Source organism: Tiliqua scincoides, chromosome 7 (genome assembly GCF_035046505.1).
Source record: "Tiliqua scincoides isolate rTilSci1 chromosome 7, rTilSci1.hap2, whole genome shotgun sequence".
Lineage (NCBI taxonomy): Eukaryota > Metazoa > Chordata > Lepidosauria > Squamata > Scincidae > Tiliqua > Tiliqua scincoides.
In genome coordinates, this window is record NC_089827.1 from 23,668,853 (window position 1) to 23,692,908 (window position 24,056).

The window sequence follows — 24,056 nt, forward strand, 5'->3', positions numbered from 1 at the left end:
GACTTCATATATAATCTTTGAGCTAAAGTCCTTACCTTTCACATTTGAAAGCAAGAACGGTAGCCTTGTTGGCAGTCAGTCAACACAGCACACTATGAAGGTGAAAAGGTTGATAGTCCTGTCATCTCCTCTCAAAGTCTCATTACCAAAAGGTCTGCAAGCCTCATTAGGAGTAAATTGCCTGGCTAAAATTGGTACTGCAAATTTGTTTGTTTTAGTTGAGATGCCTGGGCTCTATCAGGCATTCTATAATCCTTATGTTAATTACTCCTTTATTTCAAGATTTATTTCAATTTTTAGGCAATAAATGTCTTTGGAAGCAACAGAGTAAAACGCTGTTTTCAATATGTTCTCATACTGAAAGAAAAGGTGTTAAATGTTTAGCATTAGAACATATTGAAAATATCCTTTAAAAATCCCAAATGTGATGTGTGAGGACAATGGTCAATCATAAATTGTTATTCTGGTACTTAACAGCAATTGCCACAAAGCTGTGTTTGCATTTCCACACAAGAGTTTGAATTTGCTTCAATTTTATTTTCTTTCAGTTTCACTTAAGGTAACAGAAGGGTTCTTATTAGCTGAATTTATGAAAAAAAATATTTTTCAAGGCAAGGCACAACATAGATTGAAATCTTCCCCTTAGTTTAATTATCTGGTTTCTTTAAAAATGCAGTAATGTACAAAATGTAAAGGACATAGGTACAATTACTACCAAATACTTAAATGCCAGAGTTATACATGACACACAACTCTTAAGTGTTCAAGTGTACACAAACAATTTCTGGAGCCAATAATACTTAAACTTTGGCTACAATCCTAACCCCACTTTCTGGAGAGTAAGCCACATTGAACAAAATAGGACTTACTTCTGAGTAAACCTGGTTAGGATTGTGCCCCGAGTCTATTTACACCTGTTCAGTTTCCCTTTCTTTACAATGTAATACTATGTATACCTATTTAGAAGTACCATGTCAGTGGGTCTTACTCCCAAGTAAATGTGCATAGGATGGGAGCCTTAAACTTTTGCTTGAGCCATGCATAATACCAAACAGGTTGTTTCTGAGGAATTTCTCCTTGCTTTGCAAAAAGGGAAGGAGAAGAAACTGTTAACATGTGTTGTTGTATGAGTCCTCCAGTATACCAATGCAAAACAATGTTTGCAATATAATTACTGTATGTTCTTATTTTAGTTGACAAAAATAAATCGATGCAAAAATGTAGATACAACAAACCCTTATTTCCTGTATATATGTATGTTTAAAAAAACTCTTTGCTTACATTACCCATAAGATAATGCACAATACAGTTGCAATTCAAAGTACTGTACTATTTTATAACACTTGTAGAGGACAGTGCAACACAAAAAAGCGAGAACTTCATTTGAGATGTTTTGTTGTTTTCCTTAATGAAGCAGATCTCATTCCTGACCAGGCAAACCACTGCAGAAGAAGCAATTTGCCTCCTTCAGGAGTAAAGATGGAAGCTGTTACTGAGAAAACATCAATCGATTCTACACAGGCCAGGATCCAAAGTTCTATGTACTGAGTTCAGTACTTACATGGTGCTTTTCCAGCAGTATAGTCACAGTGTTACCCAAAAGGTCAGAGGCCCTCCATAGCATCATTTCATGCTACCACTAGAAAAGAGAAAAAGTTGTGCCACATTTTGCCCATTGTGTATGTGTGGAATCTATGTCTCTCTGGATCCTAGCTCCTGGGTTAATTTCAACATTAAGTTAATGTGATACAGCAGATACTTCTGGGATAGATTCCTTCTGAAAGTATAACTGGTTTGCAAATAATTTTTAATTGTAGTTGATACTGAATCTACTGAACTGAGTGAAAAATTATCCATGCTTAAGTGTTATTTAAAGTGTTATTTAAAGAAATGTGTTAAAGATGAAGGTAGAAGCCAACCTTCTTGAGAAAAGGTGGAAAAAAATCTGTAGATGTAAAGCAACAGGACATTTTGAAGTGTCTATTTTGTCTCCCCGACTAATTCTAAACACTTTCCTTTTAGTATTCCTCATCAGAAAAACTTACTAGCTAACAAAAATAAACTGCAGTCCAGAGATGCAGACATGCAACAGCAGAAGGAAGTAAAAAAATGTGTATGGGAAAGTGCATATCCTATAAAGTGTGCCGTGCTTCCACATGCTGAATCAAACCATATTTCTCTCACAGAAGAATACAAGATAGGAGAATGGTTCATTCCAACTGCTGTAGTTTTGAAACAACTGAACAGGGTTTCTAAAAATTATTCTTAAGATAAAATTTGAGTTAAATGAACTCTGGGAAAAATGGTTGTGTCATTTCCCATTTAATCCTGAGCAAGTGTGAAGGATGTTTTATACAATAAAAAGCCTACTATACTAAATTACAGATGTGCAGATAAAGTCTAAGAGAAAAAAGGCAACATGCATATTATGGAAAATTAAGATTTTTTTAAAGGCTGTTTAAATAATGAAAAATCAGGAATGCAAAAATTTTTGTCCTACATAAAAAGCAATTCAACTATAGGACATATCAAATTATTAAAATATTCTGTTCAATGTTTATATAAACATACATAAACAGTCACAAGTAAACAGACAGTTTTTGATTGTTGCCTGTCATTTCAATCTATACAACAAACATAAATAAAGCTGTTTTAATAAGCACATACTTACTATACTGGTCTGGCTATGTTTTGCATCTGTTACGACATAAACCAGCAGATTTGAGTCAAGTGAACTAATTCATCAACCTAACCCAAGACCAGAAAAATCAGATTACATAAATAAGAACACTTGCATAAACATATTCATGGTCTTTTTTTTGTTAAGGTTGTCTCTCTCTCATTTGGTTACTGCACACAAGAAAAAAACCTGATGTGTGATAAAAACATTTAGAATAAGCCACAATCTTTCAGGTTATTCTTTATGATGACATCAGTTACAGCATCAAAGACAAACTGCACATTCTTAGTATCTGTAGCACATGTGAAATGAGTATAGATTTCCTTTGTGTCTTTTCTCTTGTTCAGATCCTCAAATTGACACTGGATATATGCAGCTGCCTCCTCATATGTATTTGAGCCTAAAAGGGGGATAAAATACAGAAGACAAAATTCTAAAATATTACTTTTTCTGAATTGTTTATATCTCCAGCTATTTTTTGCTTGTCTGTCAATTTACTCCGTCAATTTGTTCAAAGGAAGATGATTAAGAGGAATTTCTATTTAAAAATTATATTGAGACATTTGAGCTATAACTACAAAGTAAAAAACTCTAGTCTAGTTGATTAAGTGCAATTCTAAGTATGTCTACTCACAAGTAAGTCCTACGGAATGCAATCAGATTGTATAAAGGATTGCAGCTTTTGCCATCGACACTTTCTACATTACATTCGTTCTTGTCTCAGATGGCATTTTTGGAATATATATCTTCCTAAAGTGTAAACTTTGCCTTTTTTACCTTAAACCCTCTAAGACAGTGTTTCTCAAACTGTGGGTCAGGACCCACTAGGTGGGTCCCCATTCATTTCAATTTTTTAATTTTAATAAATTAGACTTGATGCTACCATGGTATGTGACTGCATTTGGGGAAATGTTACACACCTGTACTTTTAACAAGCTACTATCTATATGCTTTTAACAATGATAGTTAATTGGATTTACTCCTGGGTAAGTGTGGTTAGGATTACAGCCCAGGATTGTTAAAAATTTCCCTGCTTGATGATGTCACTTCCAGTCATGACATCACTTCTGGTGCGTCCTGACAGATTCTCATTCTAAAAAGTGGGTCCCAGTACTAAATGTGTGAGAACCACTGCACTAAGATGAGAAATACTGATTCTCTGTCATTTGAAGCAGATAAAAAAAAAGAGACAGGGAAATAATGAATGAAGAATGCTTGAATAATTTGAAGTTATTTAAATCATTTAGAGCTTTCTCTTATCAGAAGTGGAACAGAACTCCAACTATATTCTGTAGTTAAGTATAGAATATAAATATGAATTCAGTAATTACACCCAATTATAGGCATTTTTATTTTTGAACTTAGCCATGTTAATGTCAGATTAATAGATCATTTGCAGGAAACAACTGAAAAAATATAAGATGAAATCTATTAAAATGTGATATCCTTCTACACAGGATACAGTACATATTTAGCTTGCCATCATCACACTGCTTGTTATTTTAACACAGTGTTTTTCAAATTTTCTGTCTTCAGATAATACTTTTCACTGGACTCACTCATCTGCTTAAGAACCTCCTAGTGTCTGTCAATGAAGCCCATTATACAGAACTCTAAATCATGTTCTATGGTAAACATAAACAGGGTTATTGGCTAGGTCTCTGGAGCCTCACTATTGCTGTGCATGGATTGAAAGTGTACAATTTTCCAAGGAAGACACTGTCCCTTGAAGCTATGCATTGAAAGAGAAGGGCAGGAATATAAGGCAAGTTTGTTTTTTTAGGAAAACTGCCTGAAATTGTGGTCCTCTCATTGAGGAGTATTTGATAAATTTTTGAGCAACTACAGGGTTAATGGAAGACAGTATGAAAATCATTGGCTTCATTTTTTACTATGAAAAAAGTTCAGAATTATCTTAAATTTGGGAACTAATGAGCCAAATTCAAACTGTGATCAAACACTGAAATACACAGACAGTCTATATAGACCACTTAAGCCAATAACAAAATTATACAAAGTATTAGCATAATGCACTGACTTATGTAAAAGGTTGGAGTAGATTATATGATTTACATATCAGTGCCAATGGTCTACACCAGCAATTTTCAACCTTTTTCAACTCACGGCACACTGACAAGGCACTAAAATTGTCAAGGCGCACCATCAGTTTTTTCACCATTGACAAGGTACACCATGCTGCCGGGGGGGGGGGGAATCACATCTCCCATTGGCGCTATTAATAAATGGCCTTCTCCCAAATTCCTGTGGCACACCTGTAGACCACTCACGGCACACCAGTGTGGCAAGGCACAGCGGTTGAAAATGGTGGTCTACACAGAAGGGGTGTCAAACATAAAGCCATGGGCTCAATGCAGCCCCCAGAGGCAATTTATCCACCACGTTATAAATGGGTTCTCTCATATTTTGAAAACATGAACAAAACTTGCATTTTCTTGTCATTTGCAGGTAATGAGTTTCTATGTGAGAACAAAGTGCTAATTTCTGGCCATCATATGCTTCATGATGTCACTTTCTGCTTAATTATTTCACTTACGGCCTTCAGCAGGCACTATGAATGCTAACTTCGGCCCTCCACATGAAAAAGGTATAACACATCTGGACTACAGTACCCCTCAAAATCTTACTGAAGAACTATCACTACAAGATTGAAATCTCTGGGAATAACAGACAATGGAGAAAACAGTTCAAGATATTTTCTTTTATCTTTTTTTTTTTTGCATTAAAAACATGAGAACAAAGTACCTGAATATTCTGGGTAACAAATTGTGAGAGGACTCCTTTTGATTTTTTCTTCAAAGAGATCCTTCTTATTTAAGAAGAGGATAATAGATGTGTCTGTAAACCATTTATTGTTGCAGATGCTGTCAAACAATTTCATGCTCTCATGCATCCTATTCTAAAATTGAAAGAAATGATATATGTGTTAGCTCTCCCTCTTTTCTTTCCACACTAACACCAGGAAACCCAAAATACTTTCTTTTAAAACCATGAGTGCCAAAACCTTCTTCCAGTTATTTAACTCTCCAAAGGAACAGAAGTGGTCAGGTAAACTAGTAGGTTAAAAATTCATTTCTATTTGAGTGATTTTAAATTTCAGACAATGGGCTCAAATGATCAACCCAAGTACTTTGAAATTGTACTATGTAATTAGTGTTCAAACTGCTTAAATATAGATGAATTGAATCTCCTAATCAAACCTCAATATTAATTCACAGCAATTTTTTTTCTCTCTGTGAAAAGTACATATTCTAACCCTGATTAACTTTCAGTGGAAGCTGATCTTGGTTATGGGCAGCCCAATCCTAACCAACCCAGCACCATTGGATCAAGTACATGCACTGTTGCAAACATGCTGTAAGGCACGTTGGTAGCAGCGCGGAGGTTTGTCATACTGGTGAAAAGACCTGCACTGGCCTTTTGGCACCAGTTGAAGGCCTGTGCCCAAAAGAGCAGGCAGGCTTCCCTTGGGCCAGCGGAGGGGAAGAACGTAGGTAAGAAGGGGGTGGAATGGGCCCAGATGGGGAGTGTGAATGGTGAAAGTGGCTACCACCATATCCTGTCCCCCTTTCTGGGAATGGTTTCCCAACAAGGGACTGATTTGACTTGCGCCTGTGATTTTGCTGGTGCAAGCCCAAACAGCTCTATAGCAGCTGCTGGGGTGTACCCCGGGGGAAGGGGTCAAATGACCCCTCAGGGAGACCACCAGTAGTCTACTCCTGCACTGGATTCAGCAGAGGCCATTTCAGTGCCACTGCACTGCACCATAGAAATCTCAACAGGATTGTGCTGTAAATGTGCTATCTTTCCAAACTTACAAAAATCAGTAAGCTACCACATGGCTGGCTTTCTCACGGTTACTTATAAACTGTGGGTCGGGGTAAGAGGGCAGTCCAAAGGACTTCATTTTTTTTTCCAGAGCTACATACAGAGCAACACAGACTAGAGCTTATTCTGCTCTTAACCTAATGGTGTGTGAGTTGTTCAATGTATGCCCTTCCTACATCTTTCCAGTAGCTTTGGAAGTTCTATCTATCACATAAAGTTGCTCCACCTGTATCATTCAGAAAACTGAGTAAATCTGGCATTTGTGGGCTTATTCTACATGGCCTGGATCATTCAACGTTACAAAAGCAGCACAGAAAAGCAGTAAGTTGTAGCAGTGTCGATGTTGCCAACATCATCAGAAGGGACTCTAGGATCACTAGTTTGCATTTGCTACTGCACTCATTACACTGATCAGAAAGGAATTTTAAAAGCTAGCTGGAGAAGGAAAGCATATAACTAGACTCCTGGCCAGTACTCATTTTCTTAAAAAAAACACAAAACCACTGATGGAAGATGAAGGAAATGAAAACCACTAGGTGCTGGTAAATGGCCCTTTCCTTCTTTCTTTTTACATTATAATTGGAGCAAGGTAAGAGAGATAGAAGAGTATACTAGAACGCAATTCTATGTCCTGCTCCCATTCTAGTGTGCGCACATGTCTCCTGTGTGTGTGCATGCACACTAGAGGGCTAAGCAAAGAAAGATTTCTTTCTTGTGCACTTCTCTCTCAATCCAACTAGAGAGAAAAAATGCACAAAGATGACCCTGCTATCTGGGCAAATAGGCACCTTTCAAAATGATGGTCCTGTTTTGCCTACCAGGGCAAAGAAACTGCTACTATACTTGCCAGCATGGCATCTTTTCCAGTGGCTTTACGCTGCTGTTCATCATTTTAGGTAGAGAAAACTTTGGGAACAGGGAACCATTTATTTTCTGTTTATAAACTGCTTTGTGAGCTTTCTTTGTTGGAAAAAAGCAGCATACAAGTATTCAAAATAATGTCTTTATGTATCCCCTGTAAAACACAGAGTGCAAAGGCAACATGGGAGGCAGAAGAAGAGCCAGAATATGGTGATGTATCTCCCCTTCTGCTTTTCAAAGCTACATCAGGACTTGGAAAAGCAAAAGTTAGCAAGGAGCATGCAACAGAATTACAAGAGATCTCTCTCCTGCTTACTTTCTCCTACTTTCCTCTACTCTTTTAGAGCTAGGAAATGCAAAAATGCAAAGAACAAAGAAAGAAAAGCACAAAAGGAATTAATTCTCTTCTGTAAACTCGTTAGTCTCTATGTCCTCTTCAAGAGGGGCAAAACTGACAAAATCATTTCATTTATACTTTCAATATTTAAGAATTTCGGTTTGTAAAAAACAGAACAAGTTGTACTGTATATGGGACACAAGGCACGTCAATTGTTTTATGATGACCTTTTAAAACCAGGGCTATGAAATAGGTACAGACTCTGAGTTGTGGAGTCAGAAGCAATTTTTGGGTGGAGTTGGTACTAACTCCACAACCTTGTTTTAAAAACACTATTAATCATATAACTGTCTCATTCAGACATCATGACCAAACCATAGTTTGGCTGGGCTTTGAGCTTCATGCTCCAGTACAGTCTCTCATCTCCTGATGTATGATAACTAAATTTTGCTGTGGTGACCCAATCAGATGAACTATGGTTACCACAAACCAAACAGAATTGAAATTCCGTTTCCAATTCTATTTTAGAAACAAATTATGATTTGAGGTAATTGAGGTAACTATAGCTGAAATTCTAACCACACTTACCTGAGAGTAAGCCCCATTGAAGAAAATTGAACTTACTTCTGAGTAGACCTGGTTAGGATTGTGCCCTATGTGAAGTAACTATAGTTTGAGGTAACTGTAGTGATTTAACTACAGTTTGCCAAATTTGGATGTCATAGTAAACTACAGTAATCACAAATCAGAACATGAGGTTGTGAACTAGAACATGTGAAAGAGGAAAGGTGAAGACTATCCATGCAAGCCTGAAAGCCCATGAACCATGAAGGCTGTGATATTGAACTGGACTATAAAGTTTTACTGTAGTATATAATGTCTTTATCATTATTAGAGCAATTGTTCCTTGACTTGGAAAGAAGTTAGCTGGAAGCAAAACAATTTAGTAGATAATTCTGCCCTAAATTTATTGGAAGACAACATAAAACTAAATTCACAACTTAGCCACATTCTGTATGAATAGAATTATGAACTGATGTTATTAGACACAAATGACTATGTTTCTGACTAAACAGGTTTCTGCTAAACAGGGTTTAGAAGACTCTGAAGAATGAAAAGGTACATGTAGTAACCATAATCCAGAAAGTTTATGTTTAGAAAACTGAATTTGGCACTACATTTTCAAGTTATTATTTTATAATCATGAAATGAAAGTGAGCCTCCTGAAACTACTTGATAAAAAGATAGAGTTACCTCTTCCAAGTAACAGATATCTATGGAAAGTGAGAGGCAAAAACAATGGTTTGGGGACCAGGGGTTCAAAATGTTAGTTGCTATTACTACACACAGTACTTTGCTTTCAAAATGGGGTTACTTGCCATTTCCTCATCTTCAGCAAGGACTAAGTCATAATCACTAAGTGCCACACAAAAAATTATGGCTGTAACTCCCTCAAAGCAGTGAATCCATTTTTTCCGTTCCGATCTTTGACCCCCTACATCAAACATTCTGCAAAACAGAAAGTGACAATTGTTAATTTTAAGAGACGATTATTTCCCAAATTCATGAACATTTCCTTTAATTAGATCAGCAATATTTGAAGGCAAAGGTTATCAAAACTTTAACAACTTAAAACTTTCTTCCACAAACTGAGTTATGGGATTGCAAAAATGTAGCAACAGAACACTAAATTACACGTTTCTATGCTTGCTTGTACAGATTATCTATAGCTCAACACGGGTCATGTTTTTAAATGGTACATCTGATAGTTTAACCATCAGAAGTTGTGCTCAACCATTTGCAAATAAAATAAGTTATACAACCTATGATAAACTATCAGCACTTTATGATTTGATACTTGCTTCACATCTAGATCAAGTAGCAACTGCCTTATAACACCATAACTATTTATGTGCTAAAAATTAAACTTGTTGCAAAGATGGGGCTTTTCAAAGAGTCCAGATTCAAAGTAATGGCTCAGAACTGCCAATTCTATCACTCTCCAAACAGCAATCCAAAAGCTGTATCCAAAGGAAATAACACAGAAGGAACACTACTTTTACAACAGTAGAACTGCCACACACGGGTTGAAGCAATGCAAAGAAATGTAAGACATATAGAAGAAATGCATGTAAGCGGAACATTTAATGTTCCCATCAAAAAACTAGATTTTTTCTATGTACACAACACATGGGGAAATAATGTTTTGCTAAACTGGAGAAGAGAGGGAGGGAAAAATCATTTTTAGATATTTTATCTTATCTACACTACATCTTACAAAAGCAAAATGCAGCTTAAAAGGCTACTATTGTTCTCAATGTGCATATGATCACTATTCCCAAAAATTATAGAAATACTGTACACCTTTCAGATAGACTATGGCAGTGGTTTTCAAACGCTCAGGGAGAGTTTGAGCCGCTCTAAGTTCTTGCGGGGGTGGGGGGAGGCAGCAGGAAGGCAGTGGCGCAATCCCCAGGATCGTGCCACTCAGCAGGGCTGCAGGGGCTTGGATGCGCTGGAGCCCTGTATGACCTTCTGCAGAACTCCCCGCAGCTTCAGAAGTGAAAGTGGAGCGATCACACTCCACTTCTGCTTTAGTAGAGGCGGTGTGCGATTGCTCCGCTTTTGCTTTCAAAGCTGTAGGGAGCCCTGCAGAAGGTCGTGCAGGGCTCCCAGCACCCCGGGAGGCTGCAGGCGGCTCAGGTAAGTGGACTCAAGCCCCTGCAGCCCCCCTGAGCACCACGATCCTGGGGATTGTGTCACTGCCTCCTCCCTGCCTCCAGCCTAGCCTTGCCCCTTAAGGGGAAACAGGTCAGGGCCCACAGGCAGGACGTCGCAACGCCCCAGCTTGAAAAGCCCTGGGCTATGGAATTAATTCCAATATTCAAGACGCTGCTTGAAGATGGCAGGATTCTGATTTCCTGGAAAAGAGGCACATTCCATATTTTCTTCAGATTGTTCTTACATTCTCCAAGCCAAAACATGGAACTGTCTACCAACAGAAGTTGTGAGGAGCATTTTTGCTGTGATGGAGGAGTGGGCAGGCTTAAGAGAGGTTGGCAAAACACCACATTCAAACAATACTAAAAGCAGCATAAAGAAGTTCCAGTCCAACAAGACAGAAGCTCACAAGAGTCAAGGATTTTGTTTTTAAGTTTTCAGCAGTTGGGACCTTTGATTACACGTGCACCATTTCTACTCCAAGTATTAAAAGACAGATATTGATCAATACTTTTGCATTAAAACTTTTTCTCTAAAAAAAGTAGGGTAACTGACCTTAGTATTCCATACTTGGTATACATTTATACCATTTTGCATTCCATTTTCCAAAGGAAGCGTGGAATGTATATATGCTTGCAAAATAAAAGTTGTATTTACTATTTTATATCAATTATACACACTAAATATACCTAACATTTCTTATGGTTACTCACTTAAAATGGAGATCTTTGAAGGTAAAATGAGTTTCAACTATTCCTGTAGTTTTTACTCTAGTCCTGAGGACATCTTGCTGTGTTGGGATGTAACTAGTATGTGCTATCCGATCCAAGTCATTCAAGTAGCTGCAAATATTAAAGAAATATTGCATACAATTGAAGATTTGGCAGTAAGGTGACACATTTAATACAAACAAGCAATTATAAAATAAACTACCTTCAATAAGAACCAACTTTATGCTAGACATTTTCTCTAGAATAGATATTTTTATGGACAATGGCAAAGAACTCTATTAAATTTGAGTAAAAAAAAATATACTTCTATAGAACTAGACTGAACTAGACTGAAACTAGAGTTCTGCAAGGAGATATCCCAACCAGAATAGTACTGACATGATGCAGCTTCAATCAGGATGGAGGATTAGTGATTTGGGGTGGTCTTCGCCTCAAGTTCACCACTGCATCCATCCAGCTCACCGTGAACAGAAGCTACATTGATCACTCCCTGTGCTCTATCCTTACATATAAGGTTTAAAGGAAGTGCACGAGGAGGGACCACTTCGCTACCAACTCCTGCTGCCTGCCCAAAGAAGCAAAGTGGGAATAACTCTGGCCATGACTTGGAAGAGAGACTGACACAGCTGAAGCCATACTCGCTGTTGATCCCTGGGCTGTGAGAATGCAAAGGAGTCAGGGCAATAAGCTGTGACGTGGAAGAGTGTGAACGTCAGCTGCCAAGGATGAACACCACCTGGCAGATCTGTGGCTGCTCCAGATGACAGCTTGGATGACCTGTGTCAGCAAAACAAATGATGACCATGACATGAGGGAAGACGTTTGGAAATGAGGAGCTCTATGAGTTTCTCACAGAACATTATAAAAACTCAATTTGTAAAAACCACGTTTACAGGTAGCCTGCCTATGTGAACCACCTTGGGTCTGTAAGACTCTCACTCATTGTGTGAATCAGTGAGAAAGGCAGTATAAAAATTTTGTATTATTATTATACCTCCCCTATTCTACACTCGAACTGCATTTCAAGTTCAAAGGGTTGCATTTCCTTCCAACTCCGTGTGAGAACTGAGCATGTTGAGTAGTAAGGAGCTTCCCCCTCCATTGCCATTGGAATAAGGGGGGGGGGGGAAGACTGCTGTGCTCAGATCACCTTCCCATGTTCTGATGCCTGCAAAGTACTAAGTAGGCAGACAGGTGATTTGGAGCCCACTCCCATTCTCTTTCATTTACTTACCACATGTGTGGTGTGTAGGCTCCCTGCTCTGCACCATTTTTGTTTGATATGACTGTTTCTGTTCATATCAAACAGAAGCAACATACAACAGGACAAGCTTCATGCTGCAATCCTGGTAAGTAAAAGGAAAGCGGGATAGGGTGTTCCTGGCCATACCACCCCCCCCCCCCACATCGTGGAGGGGTAATGTTCAAGCTTATGCACAAAGATGGCATTTGGGGTGTTGAAGCAGCAGGTGTCGAAGCAGCAATGATGAGTGAGGGAGGTATTTGATGCTGCACATGCACTCTTTCAGCACATGGTACAATTTTCATTTCCGTAATGTCCCACTCCCAAATTAAAATCATGCCATGATCTGACGGAGAAGAATATGTGCTGATCCTATCCAATGTTCAGCATTACGAAAGCAGCTTCCCAGGGTCAAATTGGGTGGCTTACAAGGTGGTTCTAGGTAGCTGAAGTAGCAGTGGAGAGCCTCTTTTTTTGGCTAAGCTGGGGTGGGCCCTGTAGCAAATGAGGAACCTTGGTCTTGTGTTCAACCTGGCCATACCCCAACTCCTGCACTAGACTTCAAATCATTTGAATATATACACACAACTACCAGCAAGACATCATTAAAATACTGTGATACACATACATCATTTTGAAGTTGCGTTACTATGGATGCACTTGAGATAGAGAAATCCCACTGAACAGGATCTAGGGCAGTGTTTTTCAAACTGTGGGTCAGGACCCACTAGGTGGGTCGTGAGTCAATTTCAGGTGGGTCCCCATTCATTTCAATCTTTTATTTTTAATATATTAGACTTGATGCTACCATGGTATGTGACTGCATTTGGGGAAATGTTACAGACCTGTACCTTTACATGCTACTATGTAAATTCTTTTATCAAAGATAGTACATTGGACTTACTCCTGGGTAAGTGTCGGAAAGATTGCAGCCTAAGATTGTTAAAAATTTTGCTGCCTGACAATGTCACTTCTGGTCATGACATCACTTCTGCTGGGTCCTGACAGATTCTCATACTAAAAAGTGGGTCCCAGTGCTAAATGTGTGAGAGCCACTGATCTAGGGAATTTTCTAGTATAGTCTAGTATACAGTATTCTAAAACTTCAGAGTAACACTAGTTTGCATTCAAGTACCTTAAATGAAAGCCATTATTATTTTTATTTGGTTAAGAACAGCTATTCATTGTGGACAGACTACACATACTATTCATTCTTAATTTTATTTTAATAACTTTGTATTATTTACATTTCAGCTATCTGACAACATCTTGCATGTGCTACAACAAAAATATTTTGTAATGCAAAACTGTCCCATTTTAAGGACAGTTGCTGTAACTGAATATATACAACTGACTGTTAGATTGCATCCATCTCTATATCTCTCTGATCCATCTTTCAATGGATTTCAAGTGATTTCGCTTCTGACATGCCTTTTGAACAGTCTGATGACTCTAACAATTGTGGGCTACCTAAGGAACACCAGAGACAGACAGCTTAGTTCTTGTACTATGCTTACTATGCTGCAGAGTCATTAAGCTGATACTCTCTTGATCTGTTGAAACAAGCTTGAACACCATTGTCTTTCCACAACCTCTTGATAACTCCTGCAAGTTCGGCTGTCATAAAGCCTTCCTCCGCTGCTCCAGCTAAGACAAAGAGCTGTCGAGCATCATCCTGTCAGAAAGGAGGAAAACGTTTTGAAGAGCCCAAGAAATTCTAGTCCATTACTAAAAATAATCTATTTTTTTTATCACAATGGTTGGAGGACTGTTTACTATGCAACAAAGAGTAAAAAAGTTAATGTGAATTTGGAACATGACAAATAAATCACATGCACTAAGGCTGAAATCCTATACAAATTTTCCTGGTAGTACGCCCCATTGATCACAATAGGTCTTACTTCTAAGTAGACATGCATAGGATTGTATTGTAAATTAAGAAAAACCTTTAAACAGAATTATGAAGGTTTAAAAACCATTCTATTTTTTTTCTGTACAATGTTTAAAACCAGCATTTCCTGAGAATTTGGACACATTTCTAAAATACTACTGCCTTGGAAGCATCATACAACCATTTCATCTGATTTTTGCAGATTGGTTTAGTAGAAAGAATTCTGCAATTGTTTTTTCTTCATTTTAAATGTGTTAAGTTAAATAAATGAATATTTCTATCAACTCAAGGAATTGGGATATCAAGACCAGTCATTCTCTAAAAGCTATGTTCAGGAATTAGTCAAGGAGGCGGAGAAAAGATTTTAAAACACTAACAATAACAAAGTCCTCAGTACAAGCATTTCAGAGTTATGTACCTCATTTAAAAGGCAAATAAAATAAAGGGTTCCATCAATACTTACTGCCCTGGTAGAGTCCTCAAAGTCTATCTTCAACCTTCCCATTGCTCTAATGATAGCTATAATTGACTGAATTGTATTACTATAGACAACAGCTTTGTACTGTTTACATTCTTCTTCAGAATAACCAGCTTCATGAATAATCCTAAATAAGAAAATAAGTTAGTTAAACCAAAGACCGACTAAAAATAATCCATGTACTTTTTATATATTATCACCCTTAAAAATCATACTTACTTCATTTGTTTGACAATTGTGCTTTTCCCCGATTCCCCAGCTCCTAAGAAAGACACAAACACCCAAAATTGTTAACTGGAAGTCTGATGTTTATTCCATACTGCAATGGCATCAGCAATGATTGATCAAATGCCTAAAGAATAGCTTGTCCATTGCTCCTGATCCTTCCTTGCAATTCATGACAGTGGCAAGTGAGAGGCACATTCTAGGGTTCTCTTTCAATTCATACATGGGAACCAAACAGGCCTTGCCAAAACCCCATACAAAGAGGAAGAATGCAGAACTAGAAGACAATGCAGTGAGAAAGGATCTCTGAGGACTGCAAGATTGAACTTGATTGTATATTACTAAAGGCAATACATTATAGGTTAACACATGTTCTTGCACAACATAGCTTTGATTATCAGGAGATAATTTTTGAATTATACTTTTTATGTACTTTTGGTAGTTTCAACTGCTTATACTTTGAATTTTTTATTTAGAAAAATGAAGTTTATATATATCTGCTGTTTAGAAGGCATTAAGTTTTCACATATAAAAACTGAGTAGCTAACGCAAACAAAATTATACAAGCAATGAAATCACAAGAATCTAACATCATTTCTCTCATCTGTCCCTGTTAAAATTACAAGCCCTTTCCTTTCACATTTACACCATAGTTTGATTAGAGTATCTCACAGAAGTAATTTGTCTTTATAATCTTTCAGTATTCCAACCTGGCCGCTAGCCAGAAGTACAACCTTCAAATTCAGAAACAGTTATAACTGTATTATAAAATCAGACAGCAGGACTTCAAGGAAGAGAATACTCCAGGTGAATGACTGGCTGCATCAATGGTGTCATTGGGAGAGATCTGGCTTCTTCGCTTCTTGGATAAACGGCTGCTGACTCGAGATAGGCTGCACCTCACGAGGACGGGGGAAAATGTTTTTGGTGGAAGCATTGCAAACCAGATCAGGAGAGCTTTAAACTGAAGGTTTGAGTAGGTTGGAGACATTAGTCCGAAGCTTAATTCACATGTTAGGTGCTCTAGAAAGGAACCCTCAGGTCACCACTGTAACTAAGAAGCATTTGGACAGGTCAAGCCTAACTAAAAGGGGGCTGGACACTGGATTGTAACCGCCAGGCCTCATGTTGCATATATACAAATGCACAGAGTATGGGAAATAAACAAGATGAGCAACAACGTCTAATAAGCGAATGCAAATTTAACTTGATAGGAATAACCAGAACCTGGTGGAATAAATCTCATGAATGGAATCGACTAATGGAAGGTTATCAGGTGTTCAGGGAAAAAAGATATGGTAAAGGGGTGACATATTCCAAAAATGTATACACCAGCTCAGAAATCCAACAAGTTGTTCAAGATAGCCCCATGGAGAGCACATGGGTAAATGTTATGGGGTAAATCAATACACACAACATTGAGGGTATCAATGTTAGACCATTAGGCCAAGCAGAGGATGTTGATGATGCTTTCTTGAAACAACTTAAAGACATTACAAGGAAACATGAGGTCACTGTAATGGGAGACTTCTAACTATCCTGATATCCGTTGGGAGACCAACTCAGCTAAGCATGGGAGCTCCAATAAATTCCTGCTGTGGCTGAAGGGTAACTTCATCTTCCAGAAAGAGGAAGAAGGAACAAGGGGAGGGGCCAACTTTGACCTGATCTTAACCAATAGGGAGGAACTGGTCAATGAGATCAAAATAGTAGGAACTTTAGGGGAACTGCTGAGAATTCTCAATCTTAAGTAAAACAAAGAGAATATGTAGTGGAACCTATACTTTAGATTTCAAGAAGGTCAATTTTAATAAGCTCAGAGAAATACTACGTAGGATTCCATGGGTATATGAACTAATGGAAAAAAGGGGCTCAAGATGTACAGGAAGTAACTACAACTGGCACAGTAAAAAAAAATTCCTATAAGAAAAAGGGGAGACAATTCAAAAAATTAGTATGGTTGCACAAGAACCTTAGAGGCAAATTGAAGATTTTAAAATGACATGTATAGAACACAGAAGATGGGATTGATCACCAGGCAGAAGTACAGGTAGCCTGAACTTGATGAGTGAGGGTTAGGAATGCTAAAGCTCAGAATGAGCTGTGGCTAACCAAGGATGTCAAGAGCCACAAAAAGGACTTTTTTAGGTATGACTAAAGTAAAAGGAAGAGAAATAAAATGGTGAGAGTACTGCTTGATAAGAAATGGTCAGCTGGTATCTGGTGACAAAAAGAAATAGCTCAACTCTGCGTCCATCTTCTCTCAGTAGGATTATGCAAATATGGACTCTAGATCATAGGCTGAAGAAGATAAATGTCTACATCCCCAAAGAGGTAACGAAAACATGAATGACACAGGTCTGCAGATTAAGATTGACAGGGAACTACTGTATATACTCATGTATAAGTTTAAAAAAGCCTTAAAATTGACCCTGGAACCATGGATGACATATATATGAGGCAACATTGTCAAAAAAAACCTTCTGAGAGCAGCTGCCTGGTGAGGTGGGTGGGGGGACTGGGCTGAGAGGCAGGAGGTAAGTTTAAAAAAACCAGAACCATTTTACTTACCAGTAATTGTTCTGAAGCAGCAACATAAAGTGAACCAAAAACAGCAGCCATTTTAATTTCTTTTCCAAACAGGAAGAGAGATGAAGATGCTTATGGGAATTGTAGCCTTTATGAGGGCTGCTGCTATGGAAGTACTATACAGGTGTGCATTACTTAACAATGGGGATACGTTCTCCAATCCCCGTTGTTATGTGATTAGGTTGTCAAGTGAACATTCAGCCCCATCTAGTGCCTTTGTTTGTAAACAGACACACTGCCAGACACTTGCTGCCTGTGCATGCTACTGGAGACTGATTGTCTCTTTGTTTTGTAAACAGACACTCTGCTGCAAGCTGTGGGAGACTGATTGCCTCATTAAGAGTCTTTTTGTTGTGCCTTGACCACAATTGCATATGCAGTTATTCCTTAAGCACACCTGTACTGTATTCCTCACAAAGGCTACAACTCCCCATAAGTACCTTCATCTTCCCTTCCTGTTTGGAGAAGATAAAATGGCTAACACTTTTGTTTGTTTTCTGTTGCTGTCTCAGAATAATTATTGGTAAATACAATGGTTCCTATTTTTTACCCATCCTGGACCATTGAACACCTGCCTAACCAGCAGTAGGAAGCTTGGCTGGGTGGGCAGAACTCCAAAGCAGCTTTTCCATACTCAAAAAAGCCCTCCCTGAGCTTTTACTGGTGTTTGTCACATCACACCTGGCTTCTGAAACCAGAAGTAAATTGCAATGATGCCATCACCAGTTACTTCCAGTGATACTTTGAATAGGTGGACCTTGTGAAGTGCTAGTGTGAAGGACAAACCTTGAGAAACACTGCTACAGTAGAAGCATTCAGGAAGATCTTAACCGAATGGAATACTGAGCAGAAATGAATAAGATAAAATTCAACAGGAATAGACAAGTTCTGCACACAGGCAAAAATAACCAAAGATGCAGGTACAGAAAGGGAGAAACCTGGCCTGGCAGCACAGCATACGAGAGGGATTTTGAAGATACAGTGGATCATAAGATGAATATGAGCCAGCAGTGCGATACAGCTGCAAAAGCCAACACACTTTTAGCTTGCATTAGTAGAACCATAACTTTCAAGTTGTGAGAAGTAGTGGTTTTGCTTTACTCCACATTGGTCAGATCTCACCCGAGTGCTGTGTCCAATTACGGGTGCTTCACTTTAGGAAAGATGCAGCCAAACCAGAGTGGGTTCACAGAAGAGCAATGAGGATGATCAGAAGTGTGGAGAACAAGCCCTACAAGGAAAGGTTGAGGGAACTTGGGTATTTAGCCTAGAGTAGGGAAGGCTAAGAGGAGATATGATAGTGTTCTTCAAATACCTGAAGTGCTGTCATAATGGAAAGAACAAACAAATTTGTTCTCAGCTGCCTGAGAGTAGAATTAGATCCAATGGGTACAAACAGCAAGAGAGGAGATTCTAGTTGGATTTAAGAAAGACATTCTCATTGGCAAAGTCGGTTTGGCAGTAGAACAGACTGCCAAGGGAGGTTCTGAATTCTCCCTCACTGGAAATCTTCAAGCATTCTTGACAAGTACCTGCTAGAGATGCTCTAGCAGGATTTACTGCTACAGGAAGGGGGTTGGGCTAGATGGCCTTGTGGTTCCCTTCCAACTATAAGATTTACCATTTTGATCTTCATATAGTCCCAACTACTATCTTTGAACAAGTCTAGTCTTCTCCAGAATATCTTCAACAATTAATCACTCTTCTTTCTGGTTGTTAAACATGGTTTATTCTTGTTTAATCTCAGCAAGATTCAGAAACAAGAAACAAACCTGTTTTGCTTAAAAGTGACCCCTGAACATGTTTTGCTTGCAGAGAGAAACACTGAAGGTGAAAAGATGAATCAAAGCCAAAAGGGAAGAAGTTGAATCAAAAGCCAGAGCTGAATTAAATTCTAATCTTCATAGTCTGATCACTCTGTGTCCATGACAATTTGTCACATCTATTGATTTTTCTCTAAACATAATATAATGTCCAAACGCCCCTTAAGTAAAATCAAGATACACACAGTTGACTGAACGATTAAGACACACTGTTCAGTCGACTGAACAAGTACGTTTCAAGTTTGAATGCTTTAATTGTACTTGTGTTCTTGTTCACTACAATTTGAACTACTCATACTGTTACCTGGAAACCAGTTTACATTTCCTGTTAAGGCACTGTGCTTTTGAGAAGGATGCAAAACATAAGGGTCTATTTAATGCAAAATGGGTGTTGAAGGTGGAAACCCTAAAGACCAAATAAATGCTGAAAAAGTTATTTACGAACTATCTACTCTTTAGATTACCATATACAACATTTGCTTTTCTAGATTAAGATAACAGAAATTGGCTCAAAAGTTTTTCATGTGAGCAATCAGTGGGTTTTTGCGCACTGTATAAATGGCTTAATGTTTTTACTGTTTATTTTAAAATAATGAAAAATATACATAACAAAGAAAATGTCCAAACACTAGGTTGTACCACACAAAACATTTATCACACAAAACATTCACTTACATTACTGCTGTAATGTTTAATGAGTACTTTAATATATTGATCCATGGGTATAGGTAAGCTATACATCTTGGATACAAAGAATTGTGAAGTTATTGTACATTAAAGTGACACCTTATGTCAGTGCTTTCCAGCACTGGCACTGCAGTGACAATGGGACATGTGCTGCATCTTGCAACTGGGTGTCACTCATGGAGGCCTCCTCAAAGTAAGCGAATGTTACTCAGAGCTGCATTGCCCTTATGTCAGCGCTGGAAAGCACTGACATAAGGGTTTAGGATTGTGCTCTATCTAAGGTTGTTTGATTTTTTTCTTTAGGTTATTATCCAATAGATTTCAAAGGTCTAAAGTACATTTAACACAGTATTGGATTCACCCAGTATATGAATCTGTAAAGTTTTATTGAACATTGACTGTAGAACCTTCTCCCATGACTTTATTAAAATACCAATGATAAAACCCACAATTCACTGGCATTCTAACTGGATCTCCTGCTAGTATGTCTATCACAATAAGAGAAAAAAGTGACAAATTTTCAGATTTACTAACATGTTAGTTTACTAACACGAAAATTTGTCACTTTTTTCTCTTATTGTGATAGACTACAGACTTATCTATAGACTGTTCCATTATCTTTGGAGCAGACAATATTAGATTTAAAACACACCAAATTCTTACATTTATATTAAAATTTAATGAAAATGTTAAAAATTCTAGTGCTTTATGAGTTTAACCAAAGCCAGTTGAGTACTAGAGAAAATGCTTTGCATGCAGAAGGTCCCAAGTTCAGCCCTTGTCATCTCTAGGTGGGGCTGGGAAAGACCCCTGCCCCAAAACTTGGAGAACTGCTGCCAGTCTATGATAATTACTGCTCTAGGCAGATTAGTAGTCAGACTCATTACAGTAGGCCCTCCTTATCTGTGGGCTCAGCATCCTTGGATTTGAATATCTGTGGATGCCGAACCCACGGCTGGAGAGTCTCAGAGGACCTTCAGGGTATGACCAGAAGTGTCTTCCAATTGCGTTTGAACAGTCTTCTGAGGCATGGGGAGATCATGTGTGGCCTCCCCATGCCTCCTGAATACTTCTAAAAGGCACTTCCAGTTTGCCAGTGCTGCCTTTCTGTAAATTTCATTACTAGCAGGGGGTCCTGAAACAGATTCCACATGGATACCATCATGTAAGGTGCATGATTTAATACTAAACCATATCATTTTGACAACACCTCCATGATGTGCAAGTATCATACTGTGTATGCATACCTAGCAAAAGTCTACCCAGTTCCTAGCATTTTCCTTTCCTACATCCAGGCATCAAGTTCAGCTGCATAAGAATTTAAAGAGAACGAAGTTTTAAACAGGAAACCTTTCAACTAGCATCTCGCATCATGACCGTGTGGTGTTAAAAAAGTTGTTCCCAGGATAGGTTATCTACTATGTCAACCATGGCAGTTTTAGTCCCAACCCAAGACTGATATGACTCCAGATAATATCTATCATAGTACAACCTAATCCTAAGGCTACCTGTACATCAGTGCTTCATATTCAGTGCTGAGTATGTTAACATATATCAGCACATCATTATGTTTCAGGAAGTTTTAAGAAACTGACCAGACAGGTGAAAATTCTGGAAAAACTGGTTATTTCTATTTTTAAAAATATCCAGATTGAAGGCAGTGTTAACAGAATAGCTCCATATAAGGCTTGTTTCTATAAGCAATCATTTCAGGCTATCCATCGTTCAAATCTCACCTGTTTCACAAATTCACCAGATGGTCTTAGGCAAACCCTCCCTCAGACCCCAATCCTATCTGCAGGAAAATATTTAACTGCTTTTCAGTGTAACAATTACCACACAATATACATGGAGTGCTTACAAACATTCTACTGTGCTACATACGTGCTAATTAGTATTATTAATACTATATCCAAACCATGAGCAGTCACTTATTTAATCTTGATGTAACAATATCAGGGTTTTTTGAGTGTGTTTGTTTTAAGGATAAGGAACATTCTAGGACCTGGGAGTTAGCATCTTTTTGCCTCCTGGACAGAGCTTCGTGACATTACATCTAGGACACCACAATGACCCCACCCAACCTCCTCTACTTGGAGTACCTTTTTCCAACAGTGGAGCACATTTCAGGACCTGGGTGTTAACATCTATTTATATCTTGAGCAGAGCACTAGAGATACACCATCACCACTGAATTTAGGAAAAAGCTATTTTTTCCTTTTTGTTTTTAAGCCAATATTATGGTGTCGTTTTGAGAATTTGGCCTCTTATTTCTTCCAAATAAAATCTTTAGATCACAACCCCTTTGGGGAAAGAACTTTTAACTTGTGGTGAGGGAGGAGGGAAACAATTGTTCTAAGCCAGTGTTTCTCAACCAGTGGTATGGGTACCACCAATGGTACTTGAGGTGGTGTCTGGTGGTACTCGTTGAGCCCCTGGACACCTGCTGCCCAGCAGCAAGACCAAGAACATGACACAACAAACAGTGATAGGAGGCTCGGCTTAGCAGGTAGAGCTCCAAAGCATGCTTATCTGCTCTCGAAAAAGCTCTTCTGTCCATCCTGAACCTCTTACAATGTTTGTCATATCAAATCTGGCCTCCCAACCCAGAAGTAACTTGCAATGATGTCATTGCCAATTACTTCTAGTGCTACTTTGAATAGGTAGACCATATGGAGTGGTATGGCAGTGAACATATGTTGAGAAACACTGCTCTACACCAGGGGTGCTCAATACGTCGATCACGATCTACCGGTCGATCGTGAGGCAAAATGAGTCGATCGCAGGCTTCTCTCCCGTCCACGCATCCCTGGGAGTGAGCCCCGTCCTGGGAGTGAGCTCTCTGGGAGTGACGCATCCCTGGGAGTGAGCTCCTGTCCACGCATCCCTGGGAGAGAGCCCCGTCCTGGGAGTGACGCACCCCTGGGAGTGACGCACCCCTGGGAGTGACGCACCCCTGGGAGTGACCTCCTGTCCACGCATCCCTGGGGGTGAGCCCATTGACTCTACTGGGGCTGACTCATGAGTAGACCTGGAGAGGAGCTGCTGGCAGGCTTCTCTCCTGTCCACGCATCCCTGGGGGTGAGCTCCTGTCCACGCATCCCTGGGGGTGAGCCCGTTGACTCTACTGGGGCTGACTCGTGAGTAGACCTGGAGAGGAGCCGCTGGCAGGCTTCTCTCCCGTCCACGCATCCCTGGGAGTGAGCCCCGTTGACTCTACTGGGGCTAACTTACCTTTCCCCCTGTTTTTGCACTGGTATGTATGGAGATCTGCCCTCCCCAACTTCCATCTGTTGGTTCTGTGTGCAAGGGGTTTTGCACTGGTCTTGCTGTGATGTCTATATAGAGATCTTCCCTCCCTCACACCTTTCCCCTGTTTTTGCACTGGTCTGTATAGAGATCTGTTCCCCCCCCCCACTTGCATTGGAATCGAGGAAGATCTGGTGAGGAGGTAGATGTGGTGTCAGCAGCGGCCCCTTTAAGGGTAAGGCCTGGGCATCCAGCAGAGTGTGCTGCACAGCTGCAGCCACTTGAAGGCAATAGGGCCTTCAGGGATATAAGAGCACCTGAGGCAGGAAGGGCTCCACTTATTTATGTGAGTCAGCCTTTTCCTACATGAAGATCATTAAGTCCAAGTACCAGTCCACCATGACTGATGAACATTTGGAAGCAAGGCCAATGAAACTCCTAGCTAAGGCTGCAAGCCTATGCATACTTATAGAAAGTCCCTACCACAATAAGCAAATTTAGTAATAAGTAAATATGCCAATCAGGCACCAATTCTACACACACTTAACTGGATGTTAGCTCCATTTAGTCAGCAGAACTTACTTCTGAGTAAACATATATAGAATAACGCCAGGATCATTCCCTAGGATGAGTTTCCTGAACAGATATCCCATTTATTTAGAAACACTTCTATACTACGGTTCTCCAAAAGGATC

At 39.1% G+C, this 24,056-nt stretch overlaps 1 protein-coding gene across 1 annotated transcript in view; it reads right to left on the reverse strand.

Annotated features, from left to right (window-relative positions):
- Positions 1–516: 516 nt before the first annotated feature.
- Positions 517–24,056, reverse strand: part of GNAI1 (G protein subunit alpha i1) — a 29,086-nt gene continuing 5,546 nt past the window's right edge. The window contains exons 2-8 of the mRNA XM_066633075.1: positions 15,008–15,050; positions 14,774–14,915; positions 13,937–14,094; positions 11,159–11,287; positions 9,104–9,233; positions 5,444–5,597; positions 517–3,080 (exon numbers count right to left, since the gene is read on the reverse strand). Coding sequence (XP_066489172.1) covers positions 2,890–3,080; positions 5,444–5,597; positions 9,104–9,233; positions 11,159–11,287; positions 13,937–14,094; positions 14,774–14,915; positions 15,008–15,050 — 947 coding nt within the window. The 3' untranslated portion in view covers positions 517–2,889. The remainder of the gene's footprint in view (positions 3,081–5,443; positions 5,598–9,103; positions 9,234–11,158; positions 11,288–13,936; positions 14,095–14,773; positions 14,916–15,007; positions 15,051–24,056) is intronic.